This window comes from Geotrypetes seraphini, chromosome 17 (genome assembly GCF_902459505.1).
Source record: "Geotrypetes seraphini chromosome 17, aGeoSer1.1, whole genome shotgun sequence".
Classification (NCBI taxonomy): Eukaryota; Metazoa; Chordata; class Amphibia; order Gymnophiona; family Dermophiidae; genus Geotrypetes; species Geotrypetes seraphini.
Genome location: NC_047100.1, coordinates 3034065 through 3052435, shown reverse-complemented (window position 1 = coordinate 3052435; position 18371 = coordinate 3034065). Strand labels below are relative to the sequence as shown.

General features: G+C 42.6%; 1 protein-coding gene across 6 annotated transcripts in view; it reads right to left on the bottom strand.

The window, feature by feature from the left end:
• The window catches only part of GRIP2 (glutamate receptor interacting protein 2), a 223587-nt gene that overhangs the window by 190121 nt on the left and 15095 nt on the right, over positions 1 to 18371 (bottom strand). The window contains exon 1 of one of the 6 annotated variants that reach the window (XM_033925934.1): positions 9423 to 9534. The exons of the other annotated variants lie outside the window; for them this stretch is intronic. Coding sequence (XP_033781825.1) covers positions 9423 to 9453 — 31 coding nt within the window. The 5' untranslated portion in view covers positions 9454 to 9534. Of the gene's footprint in view, positions 1 to 9422; positions 9535 to 18371 lie in introns of those variants that run through there. 6 annotated transcript variants of the gene reach the window in all.

Genomic DNA, 18371 nt, shown 5'->3' with positions numbered 1-18371 from the left:
GGAAGTAAAAGATTCTGCCTGGAATGTTGCTATTTGTTTTTTTGCCACCATGAAGACGGGATACTGGGTGAGATGGACCATTGGTCTGTCCCAGTAAGGCTATTCTTATGTTCTTATGACTACCAAGCCGATTTGGAAGAGTGAGAAGGGGTGGAATCTGGAAAGAGGCAAGGTGAGATATGCATATTGTAGGTGGGAGGGGGGGGGCAGTAAAGAGAGGGAGCGGCAGGACAGCTCTGGTGGAAGCCCCTGGGGGCAATTTTATTGCCCTGTGTAGTTTGTCACCTCAGCCAATCATGTGTGCCAGCCCTAAGCCTTTGGGATAGAAGTTTTACATTGTATACGTTAAGAGTTTAATGAAGGGAATAGCTAAGTGCGATAGAGACTGTGGTGAAGTCATCCTAACACTACATCTTATTTCTGTTGCAGCTTTTCTCAGATCGGATGCAGGAGGATGACAAAGAGGAATGAGGAGGCAGACACAATGAATTGACAACAGATCTTTAATAGCCAAGACCTTGTATCTACACACCCCAAGTAAAGCGATTCATCTATTACTCCAGGAGAAATCTCTCAGCATTGGAAAAGGAAAGCATTCATCAATGACGACACCATGGTATAGGCAAGCAGAGACTCAACTTCTTCTAGGCTGAAAGAGCATCAGTGCTATAGGAGGTTTCAAGTCTCTTTTGAAACTCCTGCTGTTGACGAAAGAGTTAAAACTGATCCACGACTCCAGGTACTGTACAAGCCAAATAACTTGTATGTGAAATCTTTTCAAGTACAGTTTTCAATCAAGCAGAGAATCAGTGAGACAAAAAGCGAAAGAAGAACAGAAAGAGGACGGGGGCACATGGTAGAAAAGGGACAGAGATGGAGAGGAGGAGTGACTAGCCAGAGACAGTCTCAAAGCCAATGAAATAAAGGTCAAGAAACCTTTTCATCAGACTAACTTAATATATTTCTGCCGGGCTTTCTGGAGTTCTGCTCTCTACCCTGGGTTAATGCACAGAATTATGAAGTTACTCCAATCCAAGGTACAGTCTTCTTCATGCTGATTGACCTTTATTTCTGAATGCTAAACGGATTAGTACAGCAACTGCATGACTTTATACAAAGCACATTTATAAGGTTTTTTTCAGCTGATATCGGTCCCACCACCAACACGAACACTTTAATGTGATTTACAGAATACATTTCTACCAAATATTCCAATTCATTGCCGAAGTCAGCAATTTTGTTATAACCAAAAGAAAAAAAAGAGAAAATCGTCTGCCAAATATCTGTTAAGGATAAACTTATTATTGCATAATTAGGAGACAGTATCATTATCAGGGTGGACTGACTTGCTCAGAGTCACAAGGAGTTGGGTAAAAGATGGGAGAGAAGCTAGATCTTTGATGGGGGGACAGGTGGAGGTGAGAGGTATCTCGGAGAAAAAATGTAAGCGTCTGCAGCCAGTCGATTTGGGAGGGCTAGACCGCTGAGAGAATCTACGCTGGCTACCAATGAAAAGAAGAATTCTACTTAAAACAGCGTGCGTGGTTCATAAAGCTGTATAGGGCGATAAGTTGAAGGGACTCATCTGAGACATAACAGTCAACAGTTCATTCAAACTTCCAGAGCTGCACAACGGCCCAAGTTATCCTTTCCAACACCTCTACAATTAGTCGAGACCACCTTTGCATCTCAAGGTCCCAAAAGTTGGAACCATCAACTGCTATGCCTACGAGAAGTAGTTTGTTTGTTCTCTGTGTGCTTTCCTATTGTTAAAAGGCATTCCTTTTTATTTATTTATTTTTAAATACACAATTAGTGCCTATGTAAACTGCTGAGCCCTATGTTAAAGATTTGCTGGTATATCAAATCTTAATAAACGTATCACTTCAGGAAATTGCTGAAAACACCCCTCTTCTCTCCGTAGTCTAGTGACCAATGGTCATTTGTGCTCTTGACACTCCACCGTAACTACCATGACTGGTACTGATCTTACTTAGGCAGTACACGATCCTAACTCTCTGTAATCTTATCACCTTTGACCAATTGTAACCACAAATCGTATCGCAACTGCTTTGTCTGTTGCAAAACCTTATTGGAAGCCGCATTTAATCCAACCAGTACTCCCAAGTCTCTTTCCTGGGGGGGGGGGGGGGGGAAGGGTGTCTCCAAGTACCGCCCTGGACATCCTGTATTCGTGTACAAGTTTTTGGTTACCGACATACATCACTTTACACTTATCCACGTTAAACCTCATTTGCCATGTCGCTGCCCATCTCTCGAGCGTGTTTATGTCCCGTTGCAGGTCTTCGCAATCCTCCTGTGTCTTCACTACTCTGAATAACTTTGTATTGTCTGCAAATTTAATCGCCTCACTCGTCGTACCAATTTCCAGGTCGTTTATAAATATGTTGAAGAGCAAGGGTCCAAGCACCGAACCCTGCAGCACTCCACTCATGACGCTTTTCCAGTCCGAGTATTGTCCATTTACCCCCACTCTCTGTTTCCTATCCACCAGCCAGTTTTTAATCCACGTGAGTATTTTACCCTCGATTCCATGGCTCACAATTTTTCAAAGTAGTCTTTCATGCGGAACCTTGTCGAATGCCTTCTGAAAATCCAGATATACAATGTCCACCGGGTCACCCTTATCTATCTGCCTGTTTACTCCCTCGAAGAAGTACAGCAAGTTCGTCAAGCAAGATCTTCCTTTGCTGAAGCCGTGCTGGCTGGTCCTCATCAGACTGTGTCCGTCAAGAGATCAATGATGTGGTCCGTTATTAGCACCTCTACCATCTTTCCCGGTACCGAGGTCAGACTCACCTAAATCTTAACTAAAATTTACTGCTTCCCTGACTAATCTTATAAATAAATTTTGCTCTGGAAAAATAAAATTCTTGTTTGTCTTTAATAATAATAATAATAACTTTATTTTTATATACCGCCAACTATCTTGCGACTTCTAGGCGGTTTACAATAAAGAGAAGTGGTTTACAATATAGAGAAACTGTAGTTACAATAAAGAGAGACTGTACATACAGCGGATTAAAGGGTATAACATTGTACATCTGGTAGTTCCAACATTAATAAATATTAACAGCAGTTTGTGTGCCGTGCTGCTTACACATGATTAGAAATGTTCCTTAAATTGAATATAGTGTTCATGGTTGGTGATTGGGTTGGGGTTTATAATTTAATGATTTGGGTATGTTGTGGTATTATAAAGGGGGCTGATGTTCTGGTTCGTTATCTAAGTATTTCAAGAACAGGTATGTTTTTAGGTGTTTCCTAAATTCACCATAGTTGGTTGTATGTGCAATTAGTTTTTCTAAGTCTTTGCCCCATGTGGCTGCTTGGTACGATAACAGTTGTTGATGGTATCTCTTATATTTACACCCTCTAGCCGGTGGGGAGACAAATTTCAGGTGTGTTTTTCTTTCATGTCTGTTGGTTGGGAATGAGAAGAGGTCTGTGATGTATTTAGGGGCTAGACCGTTTAATACCTTGAAACAGAGACATCCTAGCTTGAACTTCGTGCGTGCCTTCATCGGCAGCCAGTGTAGGAGTCTGTAGGAAGGGGTTATGTGGTCGTACTTCTTCAACCCAAAAATCATCCTGACTGCTGCGTTTTGTATGAGTTGTAGTCTTTGCATTTGCTTCTGGGGGATTGTCAGATGGGTGATGTTGCAATAATCCAGGTGGCTTAGTATAAGGATGCTCTAAGTTTCTGTTCTTTAATGTTATACAGAGCTAAGCTTTAAACTGGCCGTGCATTCTCCAAATGAATACCTATTTAATATAAAATATATTCCTCTCTTTAAAAGTGATATATTTTATTGGTGGAGAATTAATGCAACAGAGACTGACATGAGGGAAGCCACTGCTTGCCCTGGGATCAGTAGCATGGAATCCTGCTATTTGGGGGGGATTCCACATGGAATGCTGCTACTATTTCGGATTCCGGAATTTTATTCTTTGCAATTCTGGAATGCAGTACTGCAATTTCGCACCGATCCATTTCGCTTCTGCAATTGGATTTTCAAGACTTTATCTTGAATCTCTGAGGAAGGTGTGTTCAGCCGAAACACAGCCTGTGTTGGGTCCTCTTTAGATAGATGTGGATTAAGTTTCTACTGTTCTCATTGCTTTTATTTTGAATAAATTACAACCAAGGTCCGAGAACATTGAGTTTCCACAGTCTCGTTTGTTTGGATGTTTTTCTTTTCCTGTGAAAACTTGGGTCTTCCTGTTTTTGCTGTCCGCTAAAGAAATAAATTCATAAATAATTTGGATTTCTGCCAGGTGCTGTGACCTGGATTGGCCAAGTTGGACGCACACCTTCTCGCAAATCACATTGAGGTTTCTCAACAGGGAACACCTGGCTTGGCCTCCGCGGGTGCGGGTCGCCGGACTGGATGGACCTAGGGTCTGATCCGGCGAAGCCATTTCTTATGTTCTTATGATACTGGGCTAGATGGACCACTAGTCTGACTCAGTATGGATATTCTTATGTTCTTATGAAATACTGTGTTCAGAGTTGAAGTCCTTATCTCACTAAGAACATAAAATACTTGAAGCGATTAAGAAAATGGCATGGCGTATGTGCCAAAAGACATATGAGAAGAGATTGTAAGAACTGAATACATATACCCTAGAGGAAAGAGGGACAGGCGAGACATGATACAAGACATTTAAATTCTTGAAAGATATTAATATACAAGCAGATCTTTTTCAGAGATGGGGAAGTGTAAAAATAAGACGTGAACTGAGGTTGCAGAGTGGTTAGACTTGAGAGTAATATCGTGAAATGCGGTTTCACAGAGAGGGTGGTGGATGCCTGGAATATGATTTTATTAAAACTTGTTAGACGGCCTGTTCTTACGATAGGTCCAAGCGGTTTACAAATATACAACATACACAAAGGAACCCCATTTCCACCTCCTGGGAAAGGGGGTGGAGACTAAAAACAAAACCAGTCATGGAATTCAAAAACATGTGGGATAAACACAGAGGATGGAACGAAAAGAAACCTTAGATGACCATCATACTTTAAACAGGGCATTAAGGATGAGTGTAAGCTGCACATATTGGGCAGATTAGATGGGACCCCCAAGCTCTTCATCTGCCGTCACTTATTATGCCAGTACATGCCAGAGTCTATAGGTAAACAGCACTGCAGAGACTCTCGATTTGTGTCGGATCTATTAACAGCGGCTCTTCCACTTAGAGGGCAATTTCCCAAGCCATTTAGCAGGTAATTCGACCTGCCTGTAAATTGTCTGGTCTGACCAGCTGCAGAGCAGACAGCAGTCAGCTGGGTTATAAAGACATGTTCCTAGGCCCGTGGTTTCGGGCCCTCCCCACCCCAACACAAATAGCTGGAGGAAAGGCTGCAGGGCAGCTTTTTATTCTATGCGGCTCATTCTAGCTAATTTCAAAGACAAATTCCCCGGGCAGGACGCTGACTTTCGTCAATTTTTTTTTTTACATCTGCGTCATATCAAAACTTCAGGAAGTTGTTAAAGACCTACTTATTTAGGAAATTTTTGAAAGGCTGATTTTGTACGTCACTCTGTGTTTGTAGCAGTTCTTTACTTTCTTAAACTGCATAATGCGGATAGAAGTGTTATGTGTTTTGTCGAGAATGTCCTCCTGGTGGAGACAGTGAGGACAAAAACTAGTGATGGGATACACAGAGGAAGAGAACGGAATCCAAGTTTCAAGTGTTTATTTTGTAAATCTTCACACTTTGAACACGTGTAGAGCGATAGAACATGCATGGAATGTCAGGTACAACTCTGAGCAAACTAGAGGGGCCCTACTGGTCCTTCTCCGCCATTTACGATGTTACAACACAGCAGCGGGGCCAGACTCTGGAGTCTTTGCTTGCTGTGGAATTTAGACTCTTGGACACACACTGAATAATCTAATCTAATCAGAATTTCTTGATTGCACTTTTCCAGAAATAGGTTTAAGGCGATTTACAAGGAGAGAGACCCACTAGTATTACAAATACAAGAGTCGAGAGGAAAAGATGTCAAGCATGCAGTAGTGGACAATCCACAGCAAACTTTATTTAGTCAACAGCGTAGACAGTGTTTGGTCAATTCTGCCTTTGTCAAGAGTCTACGCTACTGACTAAATAAAGTTTGCTTGACATCTTTTCCTCTCAACTCTTGTATTTGGACTACTCTCCCTGTCGTAGAGGCCTCTTCAGTGTATTCTCTCAAAACAAAGACTTCATATTAGCTGCTGAGTTTTCTTTTATGCCTTGGCATAGACATGGCATCTGGAATCTCCATGTATGATCTTTTACATGCCCAAAGTCAACCCATACTAGTAAAAAGTTAAAAGGAGATCCATGAACTTTTCCTATCTAAGCTTTCTACATCACAACCTGGTTTTACACTTTTTTTCCTGCTCTGGGCGGTTTTTATATCACCAGAATTCCTTAGTAAACTGGACATGATAGAGTCAGGGTGTGCTCCAGAGGGAATCTTGCTCTTCGGTACCAGTTTAGCACTTTCTATAAGTACAAAGAAGACAAAGAGGAACATGTCTGGATGTATCTGCCCACCAAGAGACAACTTTTCTTCCCTTTTTCCCTGCGGCCTCATCTCCATGTCCACCATCTCCATCACAATCACCCCCCCCCGAAACACCATAATCCAATTGCTCTCATAAGAAATTACATCCCTGGGGGAGAGCACAGCAAAGCCCAACTCTGTGACTTCTGCAGAAATTAAAAAAAAAAAAATAAATAGAAAACAAAAAAAAAAACCAATCTGGAAGCATCTAGCACCGTGGGGAAAGCCATCCTTCACAGTCCCTTCCAGGTTAAAGGGCTTCCTTCTGGCAGTTTCTATTTCATTTTCCTTTTTACTCTCATAAAAGCAATTGAAGGACGTGCCGTCCTCCGTTTCCCTTTTCTCCTTCCCCCTCCCCCGTCCTTGCTCTCTCTCCAATGAAGGCGACTGAACAATGGCCACCTTTTATTTTAGGAAGGGAGAGTCCACACACCCCTCCCTCTTTACAGCTCTATCCTTTGCCACTTGGATGCTCAATGTTTGAAACGGAGTACATCACGAGGCTTGGCCGTGTACTTTCTGGGATAATCAGATAGTCGATCGAGACGCTCAGATGAGGAAAACGCAACAGTTTGCGTGCAGTGGCTGGTTTCATTACAAACGACAGCTTCATTTTGCCACATGATGAAAGAGGCTAGAGGAAGGAGGAGACACTAGTCCATGGGAACCGAATACATTTAACCAGTTCATTTCTTAAACGTGGAACAGTAGAATTAAGAATGCCACTCACAGCAACAGCAGCCCACAAGAGAACAGTACTGAATGTTAAGTGCTCCCTGGAAGTCAGGAAAACCAGGCTCAGGCAGGAAGAGATCACACCCTGGGCACAGAATGGCATAAGATACCTCCATTGCAAAAGCCTCAGTCCATCTAATTTTGGAAAGGGCTGGAAGAAGTAGCATAGTAATCGTGGCTCAAGACTCCCTCCTCCCCAAATTGCAGCATCTTTAGTATAGCGGGTGAGGATCCCCAGCGGCACCCAGAAACTCTCAGATGCTTGCAGTCAGTGGCACTTTCCATGGGCTACTGCTGCACCCCTCCCCCACCCTGAACACACATGTGCAAAAACTCTGCATGCCAGTGGCCCATGGAAAGTGCCACCAGCTACACGCATAGGGGAATTTCTAGCCACCGGAGAACACCAGCTGGAGGGGCTTGGGGGCTAAGGCAAGAGTAGAGAGAGCAAGGGCAGAATTTTGTGCCCACCTACTTTGGGTCCATCTGATCATCTTGCTACCCACTGGTTGGAAGAAACATATCCGAGAACATCCCAAACAAAACCTGCCAGGCCAGCAGCTCTCCCGCCCTTCTGCATTGTCTCGTGTCTGGCCATGGAAAAATATATCACTGGCATGATTGGTCTCGATTCAGGCTCCATTTTCATAGCTTTAATACTTAATCAATATCTTCCTTTTACAGAACAGAAATGCCGATGAAATCTGGATGCTTCTCCTCAGCAAGCTCCCTACTGCACTGAAAGAGCGATTTCAAAAGATAGCAAGATGAAAAGTGAAGCCGGATTGATCAGAACTCTAGACCAAGCCAACCTCTTTATCACACTCAGTGTGATCCTCACTCAGAAAGGACTTTTTTCTACATTTTTGTTTCAATGGAAAATAAGGTTATTGAATAAGAGAGTCAGGGTGTTGTGCGTTAACCCTTTCACCTCCTCACACACACATTCTAAGCAACAATTTTTCTCTTTTCCTAGCAAGACGTTTCATTAATGTCAAACAAACTTTCACAGCGCACTTAGATGGTATTCGCAGGCACTCTGCCTTAATAGGATTGACGCATATCGGGGCACTGGTGTAATTCAACCCTGAATTAAGGGGGGGGAGCTGATGGTGATAATTGCATTTTGCTGAATATAAGGGGGGGCTCATAACCAATATGTATTACATACACTTTTAGTTAAAACCTTAAAAAGACACTAATATTATATAAAAGATGTAGTTGAATAATAGAAATCCTTCAGAAACTTGTGACACAGCAGAGACAGCTCGCAGAGTACATATTTTTCCTTAATAGAACAAAATATTTTGGTTTAATGTCTGAAACAAGATACTGGAGCCATAACATAACAGTTCCGTGAAAAAAAAAGCTAAAAGTCACACTAACGTATTTGTCGCTTGAATAGTTAGGGGAAATCATGTGACTAATCATGTGGTTGCAGCCTACAGGAATGTATTGTTTAACAAATGAGAAAGTTTCTGTAAACGATACAGTACTCCCCCAAAATTTGCGGGGGTTCCGTTCCAGGAACGCCCGCGAATTTCACAAAAACGCAAATGCAGTTTAGGAGCGGATCAGAGGCAGTAGGGGGCAGCGGCAGGTGCTGAAAATCGGGGGCGGGATCATTCTTAATGTTTTCTGACCACCTCTTCTGGGAACTAAAGTCAGGCTACACCAATCAGGAGCTGCTTTGACTTGCCATCTGGTGTGTCAAAGCAGCTCCTGATTGATGTAGCCTGGCTTTAGTTCCTGGAAGAGGCTGTCGGAAAATACCATGAAAGACTGAGTCTGCAATTCGCGAACTGCGAGTTACGGGGGTATACTGTATTTGCAAGGTAAGCATGACTTCGGTGAGCATGTTGTTCACTTCCTTCTATTGCTGACAGAGGTGAAATCAATAGTATGTGATGAGTTAAGTCATAGTTGCTAAGGAAAAGTACTAACGAAGTAAAATTAATAGGAAACCATGTGACTTGAATAGAACCAATAGAATATTGTTGAAGTATGCAATTTGTAAATTGATTTTAACTGGAAGATGTACCAACTACATATGTTTAATAATGAATTAATTGATGTCATTATCCCAATAAAATGGTCAGTCACCTGTATTTGAGAAGCTTTTCTGACGTCCCATTTCAGCATGCAGAAATGCTTCAAGGCCTTGACTATTAACCACACTTGTGTCTTAGATTTCTTGATCTCCTCTGAGCTAGAACTGAGAAATATATTTAAGAATTGGAGGGCATGTATGTAGCCTGTCCACATAGGTATGTAGACCAAACAAAACTATGTTAATAGAATTGTAAACCACTATACCACTTTTTAGATTTTAACGGTATATCAAGTGATCAAATCAAATTGTATCTTTGTTAACATTTTTTCCATATATGCAAATTAACATGGCAATCACATATTGCATTCTTCAAGTGCATTCATTTTTTTTTTTTTAATCATATCTTTATCTAATCTCTCCTTAACATCTGGAGCTTCTCCTACATTTACTAGTTGGCTCCAGATTTCCAAAAAACCAAGTTGGTGCTGTCCAGTGCTCCCAAGGCATATATGGACGTGCATTCCTGATCTTGGGACAGAAATCTGGCCTATTCCTTTCCCAAAATGGGGGAACACATGGACTGAATCAGACCGTCGGTGAAAGCAGAATGAACTGCAAAAGCTCAGCTCCTTTCAGCACAGAGGAAGCAGATTCCTGGGTTCTGGTTTCTGAGAATGCCCTCCACACAGCTGCATCCTGAATGGAAAAGAATGGCTGCAAAGTGATTACAGCATACAGCCACTTCGTGAGTATTAAATAATCTGCCTCTAATTAACTGGCGGCTCTGAATGCATCTGTAACTCTAATTAGCTGCTTTTAGAAGCAAGAAATATCAAGCAGAAAGAAATATGCCAACTGGAAGGAAAAAGGAGAAAGTTTTTCGCTGACAGTCTTTGAAAAGTCCTTCAATCCAAAAAAGTGACATGGATGAAGAGGCTGGAAGGTTTTCAACGTACTTGATAGGTTATAATGAAAGCATCAGTGAGTTGCACGACCATGAGCGTAACTTCAGCCTTTTATTCAAGCCTGTGTCTTCACTGCAAGAGTTTCATATCAGCCAGGACAAGTTCATAAATAGAAATTTACATTTAGTCTTTAGTATCTCGTAATAATCATCCCAAAATGCAATTAATGCTAGGAGTAGGCCCACATGCCTAGTACAGGGACGAGCAGCTACAAGGGACATTAATCCATAGGAACCATAGCCAAATACACAACTGGTAGTTGGGCTATGAAAACCATGAAGAGGAGGAGGAAGACGGATGCTGAGGAATTGCCATCATTTGCCCCAGAAAATCCTAAATTTCCATCAAACTCCAAGCCGACGGAAATCCCCTGGTTCAACAAAGAGTTTCAACACATTTATCCCAGTGACCTCTCCAAGCAATGATTCTGCAGGGCAGCATTACTTGGCCTTTTCAAAATCGTCCTCTTCTCCGTACACTGTAGGAACGAGATTACTAAACTCAGGTCCAGAGAAATACACCACAGCGACGTAGCCAGGACTGAGATTAACATTAGCATATGTTGCTGCTACTGGCCAGATGGGCCTAACTCCAAAAGTGGAGGGACCATGGTGGTCCACCCTGGCCCGCTTTTGGCTTTGCCCTGATAGAGAACCAGTGGCTCCACCCTGCAGTAAGTGAAATTGTGCGGCTGGGAATGTGTCTTGTCCAACACTCCATCATGTCCACGAATGAGAAATGAATTACTAGTCTCTGTATTACATTACATTAGTGATTTCTATTCCGCCTGTGCCTTGCGGTTCTAGGCGGAATAGGTGCACCTTTTAAACAATGACTTGGAAACAGGAATTGGAGAAACCCGACCACAGATAAAAGCCAAAAGGTCCATCCACAGCATCCATTATCTGCTCCTCTCCCTATTGCATTATGATGTCATAGAACTTTATGGTTATAGAAACATTGTAACATGATGGCAGATAAAGGCCAAATGGCCCATCCAGTCTGCCCATTCGCAGCATTCACTATCTCCTCCTCTCCCTAAGAGATCCCAAGTGCTTGTTCCATGCTTTAATGAATTCAGATATAGTTTCCCACTAGAGGTTGCTGGAGATAAAGACTATTCCATGCATCTACCATCCTTTCTGTAAAAAAAAGTATTACCTTAGATTACTCCTTAGATTCATCCTATGCCCTCTCATTCCAGACCTTCCTTTCAAATGAAAGAGACCTGCCTTAGGTGCATTTATGCCATATAGGTATTTAAACATCTCTATCATATCTCCCTTCTCCTGCCTTTCCTCCAAAGTATGCATAAAATAAAGACCACCGACCATTTTAGCAGCCTTCCTCTGGACCGACTCCATCCTGTTTTATATGAAATCAATACCAGGGTTTCCATGACACCACAAATGATCTATATTGATGGCTGACATTTCAGTCTATACTGCCATAAACACGCTTTCTAATTCTGTATTTATCAGCAGGGTACCCGAGATGGTTTTCGCAGTGTCATTTCAGAGCCCATTATAAATAATTACACGAATGCCATTAAGCCAGCAGCGAGTGACGTGCCTCTCTTCCACTGCCAGACACTCTCTCTTCCCATTCCTCAAAACACAAGAAATTGCTACCATTTGCAAACTGGGGTTTTGAGCAGCAAGTTATGAAAAGATAGTTTTGATGCAGGTAGCATGCAGAAACCTGCGAGGGTGTAGGGGCTTCTGTCCTAAAGACATCAGATGAATTATGGTCAACAACTTAATTTATTTCTATCTATCCAAAGCCCATCCAATTCAAACTTCACGAAACGGCCTCAAGGCCAAAGCCAAACTTATTCTGATCCTGTCTTGGCTTTCCATGTGGCAAAAGGCAGAAGCATTTATGTGAAAAACTGATTCAAATATAGCTTTTATTGTATTCTATTAAAAGTGTACATACTAGGCATCCCAATTTTCCCCTATTTTCTCGAAAGAGGAAAACTGAGGTGACCTTGCTCCTAAACCTACCCTGCCCTGCTCTGCAGTGTGAAGTAATGGAGGTTGGGCCTCCTCGTCGCTCAGGGGCGACTCCTGTGTTTTGGAGGGAAGTTGGAAATGAATCTATATTAAAAACAGGGGCACCGGAGCAGCACCTGGAGAGAGCAGTCTTGATGGCCGATTAGGAAAGCAGCTGCCCCAGGTCTGTGCAGAAAGGCACCACAGAGAAGGTCTGAGAGCATTCAAGGTACTGAAAGGCATAGACTTAGTAGATAAGGACAGGTTGTTCACCCTCTCCAATGTAGAGGGCACTCTCTCAAGTTGAAAGGGGATAGATTCCGTACGAACTTAAGGAATTCTTCTTCACTCAGAGAGTGGTAGAAAACTGGAACGCTCTTCCGGAGTCTGTCATAAGGGAAAACACCCTCCAGGGATTCAAGACAAAGTTAGACAAGTTCCCGCTGAACCAGAACATACGTAGGTAGAGCTGGTCTCAGTTAGGACGCTGGTCTTTGACCAAGGACTGCCGCATGAGTGGACTGCTGTGCACGATGGTCCACTGGTCTGACCCAACAGCAGCAATTCTTATGTTCTTAGATATCTACCATAAAGTCTGGCCAGTAAAATCCTCATGTTCCAAGTTAGTGGAGTTCCCACTGATGCCTTCCCCAGCCCATCCTACACCAAATCACCACATAGGGGACACAGACCAAGCAAGTCTGTCCAGTACCTGCCTTAATTCTTTAATTTACATCCTTTGTTTTCTAATTAGAGATCCTCTATGTTCATCCCACGCTCTTTTGAATTCCATCACCGTTTTCTTATCCACCACTTTCCTCGGAAGGGTATTCCAGGCATCTACCACCTTCTCCGTGAAAAAGAATTTCCCAACATTGCTCCTGAGTCTTCCTCCCCGCACCCTCAAACTATGCCCTCTAGTTTTTCCATATTCCCAAGAGTAAATAAGTCTACAATGACTGAGTGCAGGTAGGTTCCTGCAATCATTCTGGAGCCCTATAAGGTTCAGATCTCCGACAGAACTCTCAATATGCAAAGAAAGTACCACAGATTACTCATCTGTTCCACCCTGCAGGTTCTGGCGAGTAAAGGACCCCTCCTTGTAAAACAGCTTTTTCTTCCCTAGGAAGGACCTACTAACATTATAGAATCAAATCAGAAACCAGCAACCTGCAACTGCTCAAACATCCCACTTTCAAAAGGAGCCCAATTGGGCAAGAAAACCTGGCAACATTGGTCTTTGGGAACATTAGCAGAATGTGTTGTATTTTGTTTGATATGAATAGCAGTTAGAAAAAACAGTTTGTCGTCCCCCCCCCTCTCCCCAAGAGAATACCTAAAGGTTGTCTCCCTACATTGGAGAAAAGCCCATCTGCATCTGTCTCATAGTGAAGAGAAAAAAACAAAAAAAAAAAAACTACACCAAATTATTGTGAACTCTCATAAGTTCCTGCCGTGTGACCAATCCAACCGAGTTGGAAGTCAGCTGGGTCCCTGCTTAGGTCATGCATTTTCTTTGCCATGAGCCCTGCTTGGTGCACCCAGGATGCACTGCTCTGTTGGGACCGTTCTCCATGGTGAAGCAAAGCTCTGCTTACAACACAACTCCATGGCAGAACGAGCCTCTCGAGGCTTCTTCTGCTCGTTCTGCCGTTGGAGAAACAAGACAGCTCTCACAGCACCCCAAGCGAGTCTGGTCGAAGAAAGTAGTCACATCACACTGCAAGAAAGTTCATCCCTGAGGGAATTGTGCACAGGAGAAGGATTCTATACAAATTCTGCAAAGACCATGACGCAATGGCATTCATCCATCCCCCTCAGTGACAACTGGAAGAGGACAACATCATAAGAACATAAGAACAGCCCTACTGAGTCAGACCAATGACTATCTAGCCCAATAGCCCGTTCTCACAGTGGCCAATCCAGGCCTCTAGCAAGTAGTAGCAACGTGCCATGCTGCCAATCCAGAGCAACCATCTCAATTTTCTGTAGCTGATTATTGATCCTGTAGCTTGTATTTTGATCTTAAAATCTACTGTGTACCTATCCTTGTAACCCGTTCTGGGCTCCTAGGGAGGACGGGCTATAAAACTAAATAAATAAAGCAGTGGCTTCCCCGATGACTGTCTCAATAACAGACTATGGACTTTTCCTCCAGGAACTTGCTACGCTATCTGCTCTTACCACATTCCTCCAGAGCTTAGCTATTCTCCGAGTGAAAAAATATTTCCTCCCATTGGTTATTAAAAGTATTTCCCTGTAACTTCATCGAGTGTCCCCTAGTGAAAAATCGATCCACTTGTCCCCGTTCTACTCCACTCAGGATTTTGTAGGCTCCCCTCAGCCGTCTCTTTTCCAAGCGGAAGAGCCCCAACTGAGAGGAGTTCCAGCCCCTTTTGGCTGCTGTGGGGTGGGGTGGGGTGGGTCACTCCACTCTCCACATAGCTGTTAGCCATGATGCAAATAGAGCAGCAAGACCAACCTTGTACTCCATATATTTTAGCTTAGGAATGAAGTTTATTGCTGGCTTGGTGTGTACAGAATTAACCTATTGGGGGGTATGGCCCCCGCCCCTTCTTTTTCCTCTGGTTTCCTATGTAAAATCCATTCTGCCAAAGATCTGAGAAGTCTTCTGACGGAATAGGTTTACTTTGACTTAGGAGCTGCAGAGGATGAAAGAACATTGGTGTCACTCAGGTCTCACTGCTGTGACCTTGCTATCAAAACAAAAACATGGTAGCCCCAGGCATGTTGTTTTCCCAAACCCTCTCGGGAAAAGGTGCATTTCTCCCTTTTTGTTTTATGCATCAGGAACAATACAAAAATCAATTTTCTATGCTGTTCTCCCAGAATGGTTTACATGAATTTATTCAGATCCTCAAGCATTTGGTGGGCTCACAATCTCTCTAATGTACCTGGGGGGATTAAGTGACTTGCCCAGGGTCAGAAGAAGCAGTATGAGTTTGAACTCACAACCTCAGGGTGCTGAGGCTGGAGCTTTAACCACTGCACAATAAAACAGGGGAAACAATTCCACAAAAATCAAACAGGCAAGAGCAAAGTGGAAATGTCCAATCAGAATGGTGCACAAAATAGTGTCTTTCAACTCATCTGATAAATCCAATGGTCTTTATTCATCCAAAGCAACTCAATGACTCGACATGATCATGTTTCGGCCACCCGGCCTGCATCAGGAGTCTACGAATTACATACTTAGAAACAATAATAAGTGAATAAACATATTTATACATTAGAACATGAACATAAAATATTAAAAATATAAAAACATAACTATTAGACTATTTGTTGTAAACTTTGATCATTGGTTTTATATATACATATTATTTTTCCATCCATAACGATTACTTGTGCTATAAACTGTTTGTCATTTATTTCACTACATTGAAAATAGTTTATTCACTTTTATATTTTAATGTATTCACTAACCCATCGGTCATTTATAATATTTCCATTATATAATTTTTTGTATTGGTTGATCAGTGAATAATTTATGCATTTCTTCTCGGTTTTTATGGATTTATGATTAGCCATTTTTAATGCATTATTTATGTAAAGCGTTTTGGTAAAAAGCTGTTTTTTGGGTTTTTTACAATTTGTGCAGATATAGTAGATTTTTGTTTTAAACAAATGCTGTATTTTTTATATTTTATTTGATTTTATTCTTTGCTGCTTTTTTATATATTTTATATTTTTAATATTTTATGTTCATGTTCTAATGTATAAATATGTTTATTCACTTATTATTGTTTATAAGTATGTAATTCGTAGACTCCTGATGCAGGCCGGGTGGCCGAAACATGATCATGTCGAGTGGTTGAGTTGCTTTGGATGAATAAAGACCATTGGATTTATCAGATGAGTCGAAAGACACTATTTTGTGCACCATTCTGATTGGACATTTCCACTTTGCTCTTGCCCGCTTTAACCACTGCGCCACTCTAGGAATCAAAATGTATTAGAAGTGAGCCAAGTAAAGGATAATCAAGCCACTGTGACATCACTGATGAGGTTGGCTTTTATTGGTGGAAAGAGGCATTATGATGTCACAACACCAGCTCAGAACAGTTTACATGAATTTATTCAGGTACTCAAGCATTTCTCCCCGTCTGTCCTGGCGGACTCATAATCTATCTAATGTACCCGGGGCAATGGGGGGGGGGATTAAGTGACTTGCCCAGTGTTACAAGGAGCAGTGTGAGTTTGAACCCACAACCTCAGGGTGGAGAGGCTGTAGCTTTACCCAGTGTGCCACACTCTTCCCCCTTGTTATAAGGTACAAGGCTTGGATATCATTTTAAGTCTAAACAGACTTTGTAACCCATCATTATAGAATCCTGCTTAAATTGGCGTTTACGCTCGTCACGTTAGCTCAACTACTTATGCCATGTCAACGGCTGGTGGAGAAGCTCATGTCCAAATGGTGTCAATTACACACACGACAGACCATTCTAGAATCTTAGAGGGTAAGTGCTAGACACGCCCCAACCCACCCCCCCCCACACTAAAGAATTATGACTAAGCGTAGTTATGCGTGTAACTGCCAATTAGAACCATTTAACTGCAATTATTGGCAGCTGGTGTCAATTAGCATCTAATGTTTCCATTTAACTATGCAAGTAACTGGCGCTAATGTATAACCTGCACAAACACGTTTATGTGCCAAGGCCCAGATTCTCTAACTGGGGCCAAATTTTTAGGCGCCCAAAGTCAGTAAAAAACACCATTGAAATGACATTTTTAACCAAGTTTTAAAGCACCCGCCAGGGCCTATAAAATCAGTGCCGGAATCAAGCCTCCATAGGCACTGTGGGTGTGGCTAATGCCGTCGCGTGATTGACCGGTGATCGTCAGCTGCTTCTTAGGCAGCCACCATTATCAGTGCCGTATAGAGAATCTGGGCCTAAGTGTAGAATGAGGTAAAAAAGAAGGGGCTTTGAAGTAAGGGGGCGATATTTTATCCTATTGTGGTTTGTAAATGATACCATAAGGATAAAATAGGCCAGGTCTCTGCAACATTACATGTGAATACTTTCCGTTATTTGTGGCTTCCCCAAATCTCCACAAGAGTACAAAACTCCAAGGAAAGAGCCCCTAGTGAGTGCGAGTGAGATCTCGAAATATCAAAGGCTAAGCAGTGACTCAAACACACACGTCCCTCCAAATTTTCTCTTTTAGCCTGCATCAGCATCAAGTTAAGTTAGAAAAACATTGATTATTTCGGTCCCAGCAGATCTGTTATGTTTTGGCAGCCATGGCTAATTCTATTTGTATGGCTGTTTACCTGATAGAATCATTATTCACTTAAAAAAAATTGATTAGTCCCGCTGCTGCCCACTGATCCATTTCCGGCCCCCAGACCAAGCAGTGCTCTGCCAGGCGCAGAATGCCAGCGACACGCTGCAAGGGTCCGGGGGGAGGAGGGGGCAGTGTCCTTTGCAGCCCAGAATCATGTTCATGAAATCCGAATTAAGACTATGGCTGGAGGACACAGAAGCAGATGTTTAAGATTCTCCGTTTGCAATCCCTAGCTTACAACTTTAGCTTTGCTTTCTCAAGTATGTCCACTCCCTTGGGCATCAGAGATGGAGATTAGGGAATCCAGGATATTGGAACGTCTGCGCCAAAATCCATGAGGTAAGACTTAGGACCCAAATGGATTAATAATGAAAGCAAACCTTTTTCAATTGGGAGTCATGTTCTGAAGCTCAAAGATGGAAGACTCAGGATGGCAGTAAGGGGTGCAGGGAGGGTGGTCTGCCCTGGATGTGGTCTTCCTAAGGGCGTGGCACCCCTCCTCTCCACCACCCACGTCTTCCCCCATACCTTTTTTTTTTTTTTTTTTTTTAACTTCCCTAGCATGAGGTTGCTACCCGCGTCAGAATCAGCGCTCTCCTGAAAACCCGACTAGATTGCAGCCCTCAAGGAGGGACTTTGACACCCCTGTTTTAGAACGTGAAAGGAGAGCAAAGTAGGAAAAAGAGGCACCTCAGGACCCCTCAACTAGGGAAAGCACTAGAGC